The following is a 19,835-nucleotide window of genomic DNA, read 5'->3' as shown; positions in this document are numbered from 1 at the left end:
CGTTTCAAAATGCACATTCTTCACCACTCGCACCTGTTATCCTGTATTTATCGGCGTCTTACAAAAATTCAAATAGGGTGGAAATATTGTCTTTTTAAAGTTTAACTGTAAACGCTCACAATAGAAAATAGGTGACAAAAAAAGAGTAAAAATTTTGAGTGTTCAATAAATGTTTCAACGACAATGATGGCGCAATGATAAAATATGAGTTTCGTCGTACCATTATTCCTAAAAATTGATCTTTTAATTCACAGTAGAGAATAAATGCAAATCTATTCTAATATTATTGTAATTATTAATTATACAGTTGTCTATTATAATATTTAATTTAACTTAGATATCTTTCAAAGGTTTGATGAAATCATAGGCGAGATTAGGGAGGGACTGCAAGGCTAACCCCTTAACCACTTAGAGATAGAGCCCCTCCTCAAAAAAAGACCTGAACATTTTCGAAGAGATCGGTATGAACCTGAGTTCAGCCCCTCCCCCCCCCAAATCCCAAACACTATTTGCGCCTATGGATGAGATGTAAAATCGCGTGTAATTACGAATGATGAGGTATATGCACTTAAAAACTTGACAGTTGGTCTGCGATAACTGATAATAATTATTATTTATATAATTAAATAAGAACGAAATATGGTATAGCCGTATAAGTATTCGTTCTTATGATTTGGCCATAGAAATATAATATGCATTATACACGTCAACGAATATTATAGGTATTCAACTATCGATATATTATAATGTGCATTTGATGCCTGAACCCTAAATTAAACGAAACAACAAAACTGTCATAAGTTAATTATATATTGTCATGGGCTTCTGGACATTTTTTAACACTATATATTAGCCCGTCGATCATTTAAATTAATTTAAGAAAAATATTATTATCACAAGTCCACGCTGACATATAGAAATATATTATAAAAAATATACTCCAACAATTGGTTAAATCAAAATTGTTCCTACTTGAATCATTTTTTACGTTTTATATTGAATTGTCGCTTTCTTGAGTAGAGTCTAGTGAATTTAATGAATTTTGTTAAATGTCTTAAGGACTTTAGGTAAGTATACCGTATGTCATATAGATGTTTAATTCATGTATAGTATAAATTATAATATTCCATTTGAAACTATAGATCCAATTCTCAAATGAAAAAAAAATCAAAGAACCTCGGAAAAATACGTAATATACTATTATACTAATATATGATTAATGATTATTTATCTGTATATCTATATCGTATACATACAAATATTAACATCGATATATCATCTATATTATGTAGTCATTAAATATAATTCGATAGTCCACGCACGAAGGGGACTCGGATGCAGTAGTTGTAGTTATATTTTATACCAATATTTATATACACCCACATATATGATATATATATAGAAATCTAGAATATAAAATGACCAAATAGCGAAGACTGAGAAATTTGGGCAAAACGTATAATGTTATCTCATCCGTACATCAAAAATACAATGGTTTGTTTTTCTGATGTTTTACAGCATTAAAATTTTACCCATCAATTATTGTTAGCAACAACCCACTGTTGTGTAGATATAGGTTCCGCTGTACTATGGCCATTCATTCAAGGTTGAATCGTTACGGGTAAATCGTGCGGACGATAAAGATCGGTTCTGGACATAATGGGTCAATACCGTCCATCATTCCATGGCTACTAGTCGCGTATAAAGAAACAAATGATAAATTAGTAAAAACAAAACAACTGTTTTTCAGTTATTAATTTCCAGCTGAGTAAACATTATAAGTGTTTTGGAAAACCAAATTTGAATATGCCATCTGAATGGTTAAAAAATGTTGATCGTGTGCGATATGCAATTTAAATTCTACTCCCTATACACAATGTTCAAACCTAATACGGAACGTGTACGGAATATAAAAACCTAAATTTAACGTCATGGAATACTGCGACTATATTATATATTATGATTGTTTGGGATAATGGGATATATGATAATTATAATACTCATTGTATCCTAATCAGTAATCATAGGTATATAGACTAGGTAGGTATTATATAGCACTATACCTATAGCTGTGCTCATCTAGTGTACCTACCTAGTGTGTTTGTTTGTTTACGTACACATACAGTTTTTTAAGAAGGACATATTAGTAAATCTCGGGCAATTCCACAAGTGTGGTAATTAGGAAGTGCTTACAATTTAACACCCCTTCCACGACACGAGTATATGTAGCTCTAACTATAATTTTGTGTGAACATTTTTGGGCTGTTATTTTTTTCTCCGAGTATAATACTACCATGTACCTTAAACAACTGATAATCGAAATAATCAATATTGTCCAGAATCGTTATAATATTAATGGAATAAAAGATTTTGAAAATGATGGTATTATTAGGTAACTAGATTTTTCAATCTAATTAAGTCATAACAAGTTTCTTCGAGTGGCTAAGACTACATCACAGTAAATCAGGTAATTATTGTAAAAAGAGCTTTCCTTTCATATGGATTATATACAAAAACATCCAGCATTTAAGAATTAAAAATATAAGGTGTCATTTAAATATTGAAAGATAATAACATTTTGGTAATAAATAGAAAGAGACACAAATATTCATAATCAGAAACTGTAGCATAGGTGATAAGTACCTCGTACCTAGTTGTATAAGCTGTTAAAAATAAAATAATAATAAGAAAACTGTACAAGATATAGCCACTTAATTCACTTAAAATTTCATCAAAATATTAAAAAATAATAATATGTAACATTTAATTAGTTTTATATATTTTAAATAATTTACGGCAACCTATCAAAAAACCTTGATACATTTAAATTCTCGATGTGCATAAAAACAATTTCCTTCAAACTGTCTTCCATATTTATATTTTTCAAATGGTCGATGATTTGTATTTTACAGCCAGCTGTATTATTTAATTAGAATTAACTATGTGTAGTGCTAGAATAGCTGAGTAATGTAAAATCTTTTCCAACAAAATGTAATTTCTAGTTGCACCTATATATAATATGGTACAGACTAATGGCTTTACATTTTGACGGTGTTTAAAAAACTATGACCATCCTCTATAGACAAACGTCATGACAAAAAAATAAAAGTACATTCACTTAGGACCATTTAACATTTAACCTATGAAAGATAAAAATTGTGTATACCTACCCGAAATTTGTTACTATCAAAATGCCCCAGTTTTTCAATTTTTTTTACTAGCGTAAACACACACATACTTATATTATGATTTATGTATCAATGATATAATATTTCAATATTGAATGAAATATAAAATTTCTTAGTATTAAAACGGGTAGAGTACTTTTTTATTTTAACTCGACGATGTTGAAATATAATCCATATTTTAATTAATTAAACATTTTATAGATTTTGTTTTATTAATGACCTATCATTATTTAATGAATAGGTACTTATTGTTTTTAGTATATTAATTTACAAAATACAAATTAGTGATTACTGACTACTAAATATACACGCCTTACACATTTCGAATTAACAATGACAAAATTAATCTAACACTGTGTCAAAAATATATTTGAAAGAAAAGGAAAAGTTTAAATCTTAGATAATATGTTGGAAAATGCATTTATGATTTATAATCAAACGGTCATAACAATTAACATTCGGGTTTATTAAATCACTGTTACCATGAGAGTTCAGTTGCAATTTTGACATTGTTTCTTTGAGGTTCGGCCGAAATTAAATGTTTTTAATTTGTATTACTGTTTCAGATAAAAAGTTAATACAGTTATTAAAGTCGGGATAACTTCGATTTCACAATTATATCATAGGTAGTCCTTGAGAGTTTGATAAGAATAAACGGAAATAGTATTTTTAATAGTGTTACTGTGCCTTATGGTTTTTTATTTTTTTAATGTGCCATCATTTTTTAGCATGTCAATATAATAATATAATATATAGGTTTAATCATACATTTTCAATTATAATATGAGTTAAAGTTAAAACGGCCAAACAAAATATAAAAATATCAAAAGAGTAGAAAGAGTAAATTTTTTAATAAATCTAAAACCTTAAAATCTGTTTGAGGCATTTCGACAAATCAAAATTAGTAGAATGCAGTAAGCACTCATAGGCTACAACAAACAGAGATTATAAATTAATATTTTTTAAGAAATTCGTGGATAACCAAAAAACAATATGTACAATATTTAAAACGTTAATTATTTCCAGTTCTGTAGCGGGAGTATCCACTATACCAATTAACTTAAGGATGGTTAGGCAATTTTTTGTTATTGTAAGGTTTTGCGGTATCACGTACAATTATAGCTATACAATAATACGGTACATATCAATAAATAATAATTTAAATAAAAAATAAAAAATAAATAATATTTTATAATTTATTTAATTTACGTGCAAAACGACAAAAATAAAGTATTGTTAAAACAAGAAATTATGATTTCATGTGTCACCGAGAATCGTAATTATTTTCATCCCCATACTGCACTTATTATTATTTTTTCTATTGAAAATTACCACACGTTAATTTGTGTATTGTGTGCCGTACGTGATAATATTCTAATATTTCATGTCGTCGGTCGCCCCTAGCCGGTATTAAAAAATACAGTTGGATTATCCCGCAATCCCGGTGTTTAATTTAATATTATCCTGCACGCGGTTTTTTTTTTTTTGTTATTCGAACAGCGCCGAATGTTTAGCGAGAAACTGACCTGCAGCAGTGATCAGCGACCCTTCCTTGTCGGCAGGGGCCACTAGGGCGTCTTGACTGTGCCACATGCCGGCAATTTTTCTGAAAACGTCCGATAACCGTACGACTTCGCGACGGCGACTGCTGCTGGACATGACGGAAGACCGTACTGGAACGTCGTCGGCAAAACACTGCTGATCGCCGGCGGCGGTGGCCTGACAACAACGACCTGCCGGGACGCCGCGCCGCCGCCGCCGCCGCTACTTTCGCCGGGCGGCGAACAGCTGTTGCCTCTTCGTTGCCCGAAAACATATGAGAGAGGAACCCAACAGCTGATCGAGTCGAACCGCGACTCTCCTATTATTATACACGTAAATTCCTTTGTCTCCGCATCTACGCGGACCGATTTTTCTGTTATTTTTTTGTTTTTGACGCGCTAGACCGTCGTTTTTACAACCCAGGTTTCCACTGTTTTTAAAGAAAAAAAAAGTATCCTCAAGTTCAAGACGTTGCGTATTTGTGTCGTGTACGGGTACAGGACGTATACATCTACTTACAGCACTAAACAAGCTCGGCGTAGAAAAGCGACCCTTCCACTGTCGTTCTCGTAGATTTTGTACTTTTGTCTTTTATTACTCTCAATGACAACTCATTTTATCTTAAATTACATACGCAATACTCTGAACAGTAATTTTAAAGTGTTGCCAATGTTGATGAAGGAGAGTGGTGTGGCGAGCAATGCCCAACCAACCTTAATCCAACTCTGTGTGAACATTGAATTCTTATGCCTAAGTAATAAACTTTTGATTGAAACACTTATAGAAAAAAGTGTCTGATCAAGAGTATGATATAAAAAATATCAGTGGCCATTGGCCAGCTAAAAGGGTAAAAAGCTGTAATGCTCAACAATTATCAATTTCACACTTGACTGATGAGACATAGTCAAAATATTAGTTTCATTACAAATATTTCTTTATACTTTGTACTTACTTAAAATTATGAATTATTTTATTTTCAATACATCAAAAAATGTTTCATAAAGTCTGAAAAATTATATTTTTTGAAACACCTAATCTAATTAATTTTTTTTAAATAATTTGTTGCATTTATAATTATACATAGTAAAATATACAAATCATATTTGACATTTAAGAAAGTTCGAAAATCGCTCATATATTTTGGTTGCCACAGTGAAACACGTGAAAATGCAAATGTTTTATATAATATGATAATTACATACCTACCTTTGAAATATTATAAATGTTGTATAAGTACAATACATTTTAACTTATAAAAGAGTAAATACTGTACAGAATTAAAATATATATTTTATTTTAATGGCATCTTACGCATGTTTTTATTTATAAGTATTTCGCATGTAAGTACCTACCAAACCTATTTATTTACAATTTTGTAATGAATTATATTTGAATGACGTTTAGAGTTATCGACATTTTTTCTCAATTGATTTCAAATTGCTAAGGCTATTAAAATATTTTAAAAATCGTTTTTATAAATAATTAACATGTAGGTATACTTATATCCTATACCTAATGATGTACATTTTCATAAGCTTTTTTTGGTGTGTAAGATTTTATAATTTCTCTTATTAATTTCTTATTAAATAAATCCCTTGATAATATTTAGGAATAGTATATTCATCTTACATAATTAATAATTATATTTAAAACTGACAACTGTGTACTTGCAGTATTGACATTTACCCATATTAATATTACCCTATTAAACATAATATAGGAAATCTAAAATCCAAATTAATTTATCCTTGTAATAAATGTGCATTTTTATCTATTACTAAAAAATTTGTATTTTTACTTCAGTTTAAGTGTTGTGTGTATAAAGTATAAACGTTTTCTTACATTTATTCATTTTTTCCATTTTTGTTGTTTATTGTTTGAGTTATTACAAATCACAATTTTACACTAACTTCTTTTTATGAGTACCTAGTCATTATAGTTATTAGTTTATTATAAATTACATTGCATCTAGTTTTAAGTTTTAACTCAAGACCGTAAGTCAGAACTATTTATTATTGATAAATATATCATTTATATGAATATATATTTTAATTGTAGTTCATATTCAGTCGTTTAATTCTTAATTAAATAACTTATATATAACAATAAAACATATAACTAACATAGGCACGGTAAAACCTAAAAATTAATTATGTTAAGAAAAGTACATAAAAAATCAAATTTTCAAAGTATTTCAATAAATAAAAAATGTTCAAGCTTACATCTCTATACCTCTACACGGCTATACCTACTTTTTTTCTATTTTGTACGACTTTGTCACAACAGTTTTTATTTCTGCCCATAACAAAGAACGATTTCCATATTACTTATCGTACCAATCGATTATGGAACTTACTACTGCATTCGTCAATTTGGCCATGTCACATTAGTCTTATTCTTTTATATCATCTGCACTCTCTGAAGTACACTTGCGCTCGTATATATCCAAATGAATCGCGGATGTAGCCACTGCAGGCTATTCCTATAAATACTATGGAATGTCAAAGTGTATTGTGTAATCTGAGCAGCTAAATTATCCTGAACCAATTATCCTACAGATATCAAAATACGTATTTTAATCAAAGTTTAATTAGAATACAAATTTTAGAATTATGGGATCATCGGAATTAATGAATTTCTTGAAACATTCTCTGAAATCGGTCGGAGGTATAAATTGAGATGTTGATACTTGCTACTACATTTATATTCCTGGTCATTACTTCATTAGATAATATTTTGTTATAATATTAGTATTTATTTTGTTGGTTTGGTCTCTTAATCCTATACATTCCCGATTCCTACCAAAGTAGATTTTTCAATCGAATTAGAATGTTCGACATAATCAGTAACCACGGACTACGAAATTTATAGTATGAACCTATAATAAAATGTATACGTGTTATCGTGCAGCACAGTGTATAAAATAAAAAATAAAAAAATCATAAGCAGATTACGGTGAAAGAGGATTTTTTATCTACAGCTAATATAATCAACATATATGTTCAAGATCCCTGTAAGTAACCTATAATGAAGTATATTATAATAGTACAAAAGCATGAATGAAAAAATATCTTCTGAGAATGAAGTATTCAAATAGCTCCTATATAGTCCTGTTTATAAATCTGATGTTTCTAATTACTGACTAATATCAGTTATGATTTATGAGTCACATTGAAAAGGTGTTTGGATCTATCTTTATGAGTAGAAGACAGTGCTTGAGGATTAATGGTGAAGAATAATAGGATGGTGCCCGGGTAAAAGGGAATAAATTCATTTTTTCCATTTTTAGATTCTGAGCGAGGCGATGAATGTATTGATTTTACAATGATGTGTGTTTTTTTTTTTATTTTTTATTTTTTGTGCCTGTCATCACCTTTTAGGACAGTAAAAGTGCTTGGATTTTCTTCAACAGTAACTTTTCTGATAGGAAAGTGAATCTAGTTGGTACTTTGGGGGGACAAAGGTAAAAATTTCTCAGTAGTTTTCAAAAGCGACGTGAAAAACAAAAGAAAAATTAAGGAAAAACGGGAATTCTTACGCAAAATCTGTTTTCGAGAAAATTTGGTTTTTGGTGTAACTCTAAAACAAATGACCGTAGGGACATGAAATTTTGACTGAATGTTTATATTAGAATTTTCTATACACCATAAAATTTACAAAATATTTTGACTCTTTTTGAGCTGCTTACGGCCATTGTCAGTTTTCAATTTTTTTAGTTTTTTTTTCTATAAATATCAATGAAATTTTATCTGTTGAGTAAAAAAGCTTGAAAATTTAATAGAAGGCTCCTAGGTTATTGTTTCAAAGGCAGATGAAAAAAATTAAAAATCCTTATGCCCGGTTGCACAAAAGATCAATAAAAACAGTTCAATAAGCTGTGATAACGGTCCAATAAACAGTCGGATAAATAACTTTATTGGTTCCTTAAAGTGTTGTTCGGTTGCACAGACATTTTTTTAACATTTTAATGGTTAGTGCTCTAACCATAGTTTAGATACCATGGTTACAAGAAATTATCATTCTATCATATATTTTTAATGTTATCAGTGTTAATTGTTATCGTTTTTATACTTTATTCAATAAACTCGTGGTCGAGGAAGGTTTATCAAAACTTCAAACACTTCATGTTCTTCATCGGAATTCGATGATGATGATGATGATGATGATAAATACATTACTACTTTGACAAAGTAGAGAAGTTACCCGCTGGTATTCGTATTGACTTCGATATTAGTAAACTATAAACTGACAAACTGTAACTTACCTAACACTGATGAAGCAGAAAATAAGATTGAACTCGTTTCAAAAATATTTAATTAAAATATGACAAATAATAATATTACCTTATCAGTTATCACAAAATAATTCGATATTATCAGATCAATAAAGTTATAGAACTCTTTTGAATATTTATCGAACCGAAATCAGGTCTACAACTTATCGAACCGATAACACAATATTTATTGGATTGATAAAACTTATTGATCCTTTGTGCAACCTGTCAAATTGTTATCGATTCGATAACCTGGTTATTGGACCGATAACTAGTTATTGGTCGTATGTGCAACCGGGCATTAGTCACAGTTATTATTTATAAGCATTTAAAGTTCAAATTTTGACAAAATACGGAAAAATCACGAAAAATAGCAAATTATTTTGAGTTGAGAATTTATAAAAATTTTTCTTTTTAAATCTAAGATTTGAAAATGTAATATAAGATTACTCATAAGTTTGTATACCTTTATCAAAAAAAAAATGTCTAGAAGAAACTTAAATTAAATTTTTATGAGCGTCTGAAATTTATATTTTTACAACATTTGATATTTACTCGATTTCTCATGTAACAATTTTCTTTATTATATATTTTCTTAATTTATAAATTTTTAACTTTTATGGCTAAGGATTGAAAATTTAAAACAAGGCTCCACGTAAATAGGTTATATATAAATTACTTTATTCACAATAATATCATCAAATATACTTGGTAAAATCATAGGCTGACTGACCGTTTTCGCTCAGAATCGTTTTTCTTATACAATGATATTATATCATTGAATTCAAATTTAACACCATCCATTACAGTTGGAACTGAAAGTTTGAAAGTGGGAAAGAATACCCACTTGTAACCTAATGTACAGCAGAGCGACATCCACTTACCCACCTTTTTAAATATCAATATATATTAACAAATTATTTTTAAATAAAAAATGTTTATATAGATAGTAGTAAATATTAATAGTTAATAATAATTAAAAGTCACTCTGCTGTTTAGTGGGATGTGAAGTGTACTTCGTCATTGAGTAGATCGCAGTGATGGAGTAATGGCTGTGTTAATTTAAATTCAATGAAAAATTGATACGATAAAAAATATATGATGAAAAACGATTTCGAGTGAGAATGTCCGTCAGCCTATATTTCTTTGAATATTTTACTAAATTTAATATATTGCTGTTAGTAATTAAATTATTTTATAAGACATTAGTAATACCATTGGTTTTAAAATTATTAAAATCACAAAATAAAATCAATTTGAAATACGTAGGAATGAATTTATTTTTACAAAAACAAATCGGATATTATGATAAATGTTAATTATTATTATTTATAATTTCGTTTTCGTGGTATATTCCGATCAGGATATTATCAGCCATAGGTAATAGTGATTAAATTCGTATATCTACTAATTAGAAATATATTTACTATATTACTATAATGTATTTAAATATATTTACTTATAAGGCTTTGTAGGGATTATTTGTGAGAAATTATGTAAAATTATGTGGTTCGTTGAACACTTTATTGTAATTAATTATGATTTTGAAAAAAGGCAATTAATTTGAAAAATGTTGGCATATTTTTCGAATTGATCTTGTAAAGTCAGGGGGTGGACTTCGCCACACGTGCATTTATATTTTATAAGTTAAATTTATTTACTTCAATTGGTATTTCGAAATAAAAAAATATATTTTAACTTTTTACTGTATTAGAACGGTTTAAAATTGCTTAGGTTCATTTTTAAGGCCTCAACTTGGGTGTGCAAATAATTTTTGTTAATTTCTAATTATTGTGTTGTATATAATTTATGGGTTTGAACCACTCTAAACCTAATAGGTTTTTTTTATAGACTTGGATTATGGATTATATCTTGGGGTCATTATAATTTAATATTTATATCATGGCACTATTTGTGTTACAATAATAATATATAGCTTATAAGTTATAACATTGAATATTATTATGATTTAAAGCATTTTTATTTAGGTAAGTGCAGCTAATAAATAATGATTATAGCAATGTTATTAATATATAATAATATTATAAAGGACAGTAAAATATATTTTATATTTTAATGTATAAAAAGAGTAAATTAAATATTTTAAAATGATAATTCACAACCTGTTATCGTCATTAGATATTCTTTAAATGAACCATTATTGTCAGTGTATAATAATAATATTATCACCTGACGTCTCATTATTTTATTATTGTTAGGTTTTACTCGGACATAAATCAACTGTCTTTTTCTCGTGTTTACTTTATTGTTATTTTTATTATACATTTTGTTAAATAATAATATTGATTTTCAAAGTACTTATTAACTTTTATAGTGTTAAAATGATATTTAGACAGTTGATATTATATATGAATGTTTTATTTTTATTTTATCAAACAATAATAATATCAATATATATATTCATTATTTATACAATTGTATAAAAATAATAGGAATGTTGTGTAGGTAGTCTAATTATAACGCGCTGGCCACGTTCTTATGATGGTAACTCTGCGTCTTTACAGCTTTCGATTTTACGAATAGTATACTAAAATGATAAGAGGCCATACAAATTTGTCACACCTATGTTAGGTTAGTAACAGTAAACAAAATCTTCTGCGAGCAAAATTTCTGATGAATAAGTTACAGTTTAAAAGTACACGCGAATTTGAACGAAATTAATTTCGATCGCGAGACTAACATATTAAAATCATTGACCACTGATCAGTGGCGGCTCGTTAGGTTTGTTGAAGAACTTAAGCCATGGTTATAAATTTAAATGTGGTTATAATTTATAACACATACATTATTTTATCCGTTGGCAGATAATAAATAAGTCTAAAATTATTTTTATTGTATATATTAAATACATTGTATTTATTTGTGTGAGTAATAGAGAAGAAGAAAAAACAATGGGTACATATTTAACATTAATATGATTAATGATCCGTTTCGATTTTTAATAGTACCCAACTCCTAGGCCTATAATCACATTTATATCTCATAAGACTTCAGGCAACACTCAATCGATATAACTTAATTTTACGTAGAAACTAAAAAAGACATAGGGTGTTAAATCTGAATGTAATTTTGGTTTTTCATCCACATATATACAGATTACAGGGTGTAACAGGAAGGAAAAAAATGATGTTATTTAAACGTTTGACAAAAATTGTTAAAATCATATTAGTAAATAATTTAATAAATATACTCATGTTAACAAATTCCCAAAAATAATATCTGAAAAAAGTTATTACGTTCCAAATTAATTTAATAAAAAATATATTGATATTTTAAAAAAATTCTAAAAAATAAACTACTTGACTTAGATAAATGTTTTTTTCATCAAAATTATTCTTATAATCAGATTAACAAATTGGCTATTTTTAATTTATCCAAAAAAATTTAAATCAAAACGAAAAATTTTTATTTTCAGTATTAAAAAATAATAATATTTTTTTTTTATATTATACATGTAACGCAAGTGAATATAAATTATATATAAAAAACAACATTTTTAAATAATGATTAGAACAAAAGTTATTTAATCTGTCAGGTCTTCCTGTTACACCTGTTTAGTTGAAAATTACAAAATAGGTTACTATCGTAGTTTGTAATAGTCTCAATTTTATTCAACATTATTTATTTATTTCTAATATGTATTTTATTACTGATCTAATTATAAATACACCTATTTCAATAGGTACGCTAAAAATAACTAAGTAGAATATCAAATAGTTTTACGATTTTACGTTTTATTATTTTCCAATATAGTTAACAGAAAATTGTAGACATTTTTTTTAATAGATGTCGAACATCTATCAAAATTTAGGTGAATTATTTTCCATTAAATTTTACATTATGAAGTATTATATTATAACTGAACGTGTAAACCCACATATTGTAAAGTCCGGTTTCAAATTGTAGCCTATTGTATAGCCCTTTGTGTTAAACTGTCATAGGTAAAATTATGTATCTTAATATTATATCATTACGTCCATGCATTGTTGCTATATGTTCATAAATATTTATAACATAACTATATGTTTAATTATTGATACAATTTGAAAAAACCCACCATAAGTACAGAAAAACCAGGGGTGACATGTCCCCCCTACCCCAATGGACGCCCGTGGCATGTACGGTTTTCAGTTTTGTCCATCAAAAAAAAAAAGTATATTGACTATCGACTATCGGCTAATAACTATTTTGTTGATGGAAAAAATATTAAATATATTTTAAACATAAATAGTCAAAAATATCTACAAGCAAGCTAACTTTTTTTGTTTTTAAACCGACACAGAAGTTCTGTCTTCTGCGACAGAAGCACTTCATAATAAAGCGTAGTAAAAATCTAAAAACAAATTACTTTTTTCTTGTGATTTGCATACTCAACCGTTTTGGATTTTACGTTGTAACATATTAATAGTTCGTTCTTAATTCTCTCTGGTTAGGTTATAATTAATTTGAACAGCGTTTTTAGACTTTTAAATAATATCGTTATATAGTGTCTGATAGTCTGGTAGTCTGATATAATAAAATAGTTATTATACAGACTACAGTTTACACTTTTACAGTAGCGTCGTTATAACGTTTTCATTTATTTTAATTTTTTTAAATACCCGTATAATTGGACATAAATTCTAATCTAAGGGTCTCAAAACGAATCGTGCAATTGAGGTCGTTTGTTCCACATAATATATAAGGGCGGATCTACCAAAATTGTGTTTCGAGAGAATCCCATTTCAAATTTATTATTCTCAAAAATTTATCACGTTCTTTATCAGAATGTACAAGTTTTTTTGTATTTTAGTTTAATTGGGTATAATAAAGCAATTATTTTAATAATTTTTATTTATCATAAGACCAGTGGTTTATTGTCAATTTGTTTCCTTTTTTTTTATTGATGGATGAAACAACTTAATTACATAGGGTACTATTACAATAATTGAATAATACAACAAAACAAAAATAGATACTACTCATTTTCAAGGCATTTAAAATAAATTATTATATAATAAAAAAAATGTACAGTTTTTAAAAGCAAGATTTTTTATGTGATGAGATATGGCTATTGCCTCAAAAATACCTATGATGCGAGTATAATAAAATAATGGAGTTGAAATCACGAAAATCATAAAAACGTGTGTGATTTATTACTTCTATATACATAATATTATTACGATAATTCACGTGACTACCTATTTATAATTTATGATAAAAAATAAATAATTTGTAGCGGGACGTAATACCTACAGGCTAAAGTCATGCAGACGTTATCATTTTATTTTGTATGTGTATTCGGGTGGAGGTAAACTCTCCCGATTTTTAAAACTAGTAAACTCTCCCGATGGTAAACTCTCCCGAGTTGTTTTGAATGTTATTGCTACCCGATGAATTGGCAATATTGGCTTATCAATTGTATTACCGTTAACCTGGATTTGTTATTTAAATATTTAAATATTTAATTACCATTTTCCTATTTTTAATTTAAATATTTAAAACTATATTGAATTTTGTGAATCACCCTGTATAATACAATACAAAAAGTAATATTTTTACTATAATATTATAGCTCACAGCGACATTGATTTTTATTATTAATTATTATTATTATTTTTATATAATTGACTTTTTTTGTGAATCACCCTGGTATAATACAATATTATTCATTAGTATTATTTTACACTGAATGTTTTTAAACATTATATTTTATTTCATTATAACTATTAATTATTATCATTATTACCATTATCAAGTTATTTTATCTAAGTTCCTAGAATCCATAAAAGGATTATGTTACATAGATTTCCTAAAGAGGTAGGTATACAGACATGGGCGGATAAGCCAATTTTAACCGGGAAATTTTACAAAGGGGCCCCACACATGAAAAAAAAAGTCGCTCGCTTCGCTCGCAAGTACATTACTATATGAATTTTATTAAGTACCACATCAAAATAAATCATAACACATAACCAACAATGTATAACAAAACATTTTTTTGCTATTTAATCAAATTTAGTTTTTCATTTTAAAATAGTAACATTCTACCAAATACTGGGCTCCTAGCTCCTAATTTATTTATGATGTCTTCGGAATCAATTTTGTTGAGAATATCTTTCTCTACATTCATTAGCGACATACTCTCTAAATTAATACATTCTGACCTATTGTATTTCTTAAATAATTTTTTACAAATTTTAATTTCGAAAATGTACGTTCACATATTCTACTTGTGTGATGGATAAAGTAAGCATAAATTTATATGCAAAATGGAGGCCACGATATGTATTTGCGTATAAATTATATTTCACCAACACTTCATAACAGCAGGTTACACAATACTTGGTATTGGCACTATGCACACATACTATAATATCATCATCACTCTTGAGTCCTAGAACAAAACATAAAATAAAATATAACATAATTATTGATGATTTTATTTTTTAATATTTACGTAAAAATAAATATAGATTACCATTTTCTGAATCATCACCATCATCAGTAACTTGATTATTTAGTTCATAATACACACAATCAATGGTTTTTTTCAATTCTCTCCATTTAGATGTAAAGTCAACATATTCATTTCTAAGATCATCGTAAGTTATGTCCGGAATAAAATTTCTGATTTTTTCATATACTTTTATTAAAGCATTTGTTGGAAGTGGTAAATCTGGTTGAAAATTGTTTGGGTCGAGACAAGAAAAATCGGCACATAGTTGTTCATGTTTTTCAAATCTTGATGAAATACTTTCAATAACAGTATCAAATACTTGGTTATAAACATTGATTTCAAATGTACGTAATGGATCTGTAATAGGATCATCTATTGATTCATAGTCAGTAAATTGTTTTTTTTTTCTTACTCTAATATGAGGTAACTCATTTAGAATTTCTAAAGTATTATTCTCCATTTCATCAAATTTTTTATTGGTATATTCAACAAAAGTATTGGCTGCTTCTTTTATACATTGAAATTGGCGGGCACAGTCTTGTAAATCATTCAAAGTTTGTTTCACCATTTGATAAGCTGCAATTAAGTTAACTCCATGCCCTTGTAAATATTTTGATAGAGGAGTGGTTTTTTTTTAAAATTCGCAAGTACATTTGGGCAGTTAAAATAGTTTTATATTTTAACAAACCTTCTTTTAAATTTATTGCCTTGAATCGAGCATCTGGAGTTATACCTAAATTGTTTTCAATTTCATCTAATGTAGTTATGAGATCAACATACAATCCATTTTCGGGTTCATTAAATTGTCCAAAAACCTTTGTCAATGCTGCATCTTTGGACCACCATCTTGTTTCGCCGATTGTACATATTTTTTTTTTGGAATTTTTGGTTGTCCATATGTTCATACGTTTATATACCTAATGTATATGAGATATAAGATAAAAATATTTTATTTGATATTTCAAATTATTTCTATCGTAGGTAATTGCATTTTATTAAAGGGCCCCATTACCGAAATACGAAGGGGGCCCACCGGGAAATTCCCGGTTTCCCGGTAGGCCTAACCACCCATGTATACAGATGAAGTGGGTTTAATCACAAAAACTGAAAGTTGATTCTGTACCATCTGTAAAAGAGGTATTTTTCACATTTATTATAGTACAGATATGTGTTTTTTGTTTATACTGTTACTTTTATTTTATATTATATATTTTTTGAATTATTTTAGTGTTACCAACTGCAAAATGTGTAATGCGAATAATGCCCCATGCTAGTAGACCAGGTAAAGCTTACAGGTAGTACTGAAGTAGACCCGGGAGAGATCACATGTTCCCGTCAAGTAGTATTGAACCAATCGATTACAATCGCCCGTGTATTGCCGATGCAGGTATAGGTATTATGAAGGTTTGTTTGTAGGTTATATATTATATGCCATATGCGGACACATGGACTATATGTCGTAATGGGCAAATGTAAACTGGGCCCGCGGTTACCTTTTTTGTAGTAAACTCGGCCCGGAAATTTTAAGTAGTGAAATAGGTCGATTGTAAACTCGGCCCAGACATTTTAGGTAATAAAATAGGTAGATTGTAAACTCGGCCGGAAAATTTAAGATAATAAAAAAGGTCCGGTTGTAAACTCGGCCCGATAATTTTGATCAATAATATATAATTATCACGACATAATTTTATCTGCAAATAATAAATAACGTACTTATCTATATCTTATCGTGAACAATATTTTGTTCGAATGCTAAAATATATTTAAACATTGAGACAAATAATTTCATTTTCGTATTGGACTTTTGAAACGACGTTTCACTAGTGTTTAGTGTTTACACAACCGTCACGATGGCAAGCATAGTTGAGTCCCAACGTGGAAAACCGCTATTTTTCCGCCTGATGTGTGGGCCTGTGCATTAGTTGATACGCATTTAACAACCAATGCATGTGAATCATTTCATGCACATTTTAATGCAAGTTTCAATTCAACTCACCCCAATATATATTCTGTCATAGCCTAAATGCACCATTTCAGTTTCAAAACACAAAAACCAAAAAAAAAAAGAATTATTGGAAAAAACACTTACAAAATATAAAAATAAGGAAATATCGGTGACTGAATACGTCAAACATATGGCTTTTCACTTCAAAAAATAAATTTATATTATAACCTATTATTAGTTATTATATTTTTACACATTTTACATTATTACATTTTACTTATATTTTTTTACAACATATGAAACATATTACTTAAATTTTTACACATGCAATTTTACATTTATATAACGCATTTCATACTATGAATAATAATATGAAAATGAAAATAATTTTTGGAGGATAATGAGAATCACCTCCTCGTGGTGTCCTCTGGGTAATGCTAGATGGTTCTCAAAAATATTATAAGTACATACGTTCATACGTATAATATTTTTATTCGGGCCGAGTTTACACGTCAATCGTTTTTACCTGAAAAAAATCCGGGCCGAGTTTACATGTCAATCGTTTTTACCTGTAAAAACCTCGGGCCGAGTTTACACCTAAATAATTTTTACCTGAAAAAAACTGGGGCCGAGTTTACAATAGACCTTTTGAATATTTTTTTTCCCCGGGCCGAGTTTACAATCGCCCGTCGTAATATCAATTTGAATTTTTAAGCGTCTGCGTGCATCTACAGCATATTGTGGTGCATTTCAAACGAAACAATAGAAATCGTTAAATCGTGTAATATTGACCATAACGAGTGCACCTAAATACACACAAACATATTATTACACTCAGCACGGGACGTTAACAATATTCGTGATAGCAAAAAGGGTTAATATAAAATAAATAATAACAGCAATGACGAATAAATAATGATGTAAATTAATTAAATTCGGTATTGTTGTTTATATTTCAATAATTGGTATAAAATTAAATATTCATTTTTTTTGTCACGGAATTATAAATCCGGGACATTTGTCCATATAATTAAAATAAAAACAGGGGAAGTTGCAGCTCTGCTGTGTAGTATTTGTTTGAAACTTTCAAATATACCTTATCATATTGAGAAAGTCACTGTAATGAATCTGTTAAATTTGTATTCAATATTTCCATGACAAATCATTGCATACGAAAAACGATTCAGAGCGAAGACAAACCCGCTGTATTTATATTACTATTGGTAGTTAATTCTTCTATAACTAACTTTTTCCAAAAATATAGCATAATAATATTATCCTACCTAATATATAATAATAAATTATTAACTATGATATTGTTATATCATTTTATTTTTACTTTTATATTTTATTTAGTTTTATTAAAAATGATAACGGATAGTACAATAATAATAGAAAACAAAATCGTAATACCAATAATGCATAATAAAAATTATATAACACTTAACTTTTGTTCCCTGCAGACATTTCATTTGTGGTGGGAGGGGGGAGGTAGCAGGCATTGATTACATTTTTGATTATTTAATCAATGCTATATTATAGTAATTACTATAATCATTTTTTACGGTTCTTTAATTAATTAATTTTATTAAAGCATATACAATTTGTACTTATGATTTATGAAGCTTATAAAGGTTTAAATAAAACAGTGTTATTTTATCACACCTAATTAGTTGTATGGTGCCTATACGGTACAACTAGGTATGACCTTATAGAGACGAGCACATAAATGCTTATAATGTACATTATTCGCAACATTAAGTCCGCATAATAAGAACATTATATGTGTAATAATGTAGGGATTTATTCTGTGCTTTCTTACGTATATAATATACTAACCTAACCTAACCTACAACAATATGTTAACTGAAATTAACTGCAATTACACTTTAAACGTATGCAAAAATAATTATTTTTTAAATTTAAATAATATTACATAAATGCTTAATATTGTACAGGTATTATGTATATATAATTTATATATATATATATATATATTATTTATATAATACAGTCATACAGGCATACAGCTGTAACGAAATAGCGTGTTCCGGATTCGATTTAAAATTAGTCAGAAGTTTGATTTACCACGAATTGTTTAAAATTTAATTAAGGTATTTAATCTATAGTTGTGGTAGCTAAATTAGAATTAGGTTAAACAATTTAGTGTATAGTTGATGTTAGGGTTTGAGTTCAACTAGTTAAAGTTAAAATGTATTATAATATTATGTATATAGGTTCCTATTTACCTAGTACCTATACTATATATTTTATAAATTGCATAATCATTGTGCACAATGATTATATTTTATACGTAAGTATATCATGTTTCCACTGGTTTGGAAAGAAAAGTAAAATGTTTAGTACCAAATTACAAATTAAAAGTTCCATGATGCTGCTTGACCCATGCAAATACGATCTGTATAT

At 28.1% G+C, this 19,835-nt stretch overlaps 1 protein-coding gene across 1 annotated transcript in view; it reads right to left on the bottom strand.

Annotated features, from left to right (window-relative positions):
• LOC132948455 (protein charybde-like) overlaps positions 1-4,889 on the bottom strand; it is a 40,875-nt gene extending 35,986 nt beyond the window's left edge. Inside the window, exon 1 of the mRNA XM_061018907.1 lies at positions 4,715-4,889. Coding sequence (XP_060874890.1) covers positions 4,715-4,847 — 133 coding nt within the window. The 5' untranslated portion in view covers positions 4,848-4,889. The remainder of the gene's footprint in view (positions 1-4,714) is intronic.
• Positions 4,890-19,835: the final 14,946 nt, after the last annotated feature.

This window comes from Metopolophium dirhodum, chromosome 7 (genome assembly GCF_019925205.1).
Source record: "Metopolophium dirhodum isolate CAU chromosome 7, ASM1992520v1, whole genome shotgun sequence".
In the NCBI taxonomy this organism is placed as follows: Eukaryota; Metazoa; Arthropoda; class Insecta; order Hemiptera; family Aphididae; genus Metopolophium; species Metopolophium dirhodum.
The sequence above is the reverse complement of the archived record's forward strand: the minus strand, read 5'-3'. Positions and strand labels throughout refer to the sequence as shown.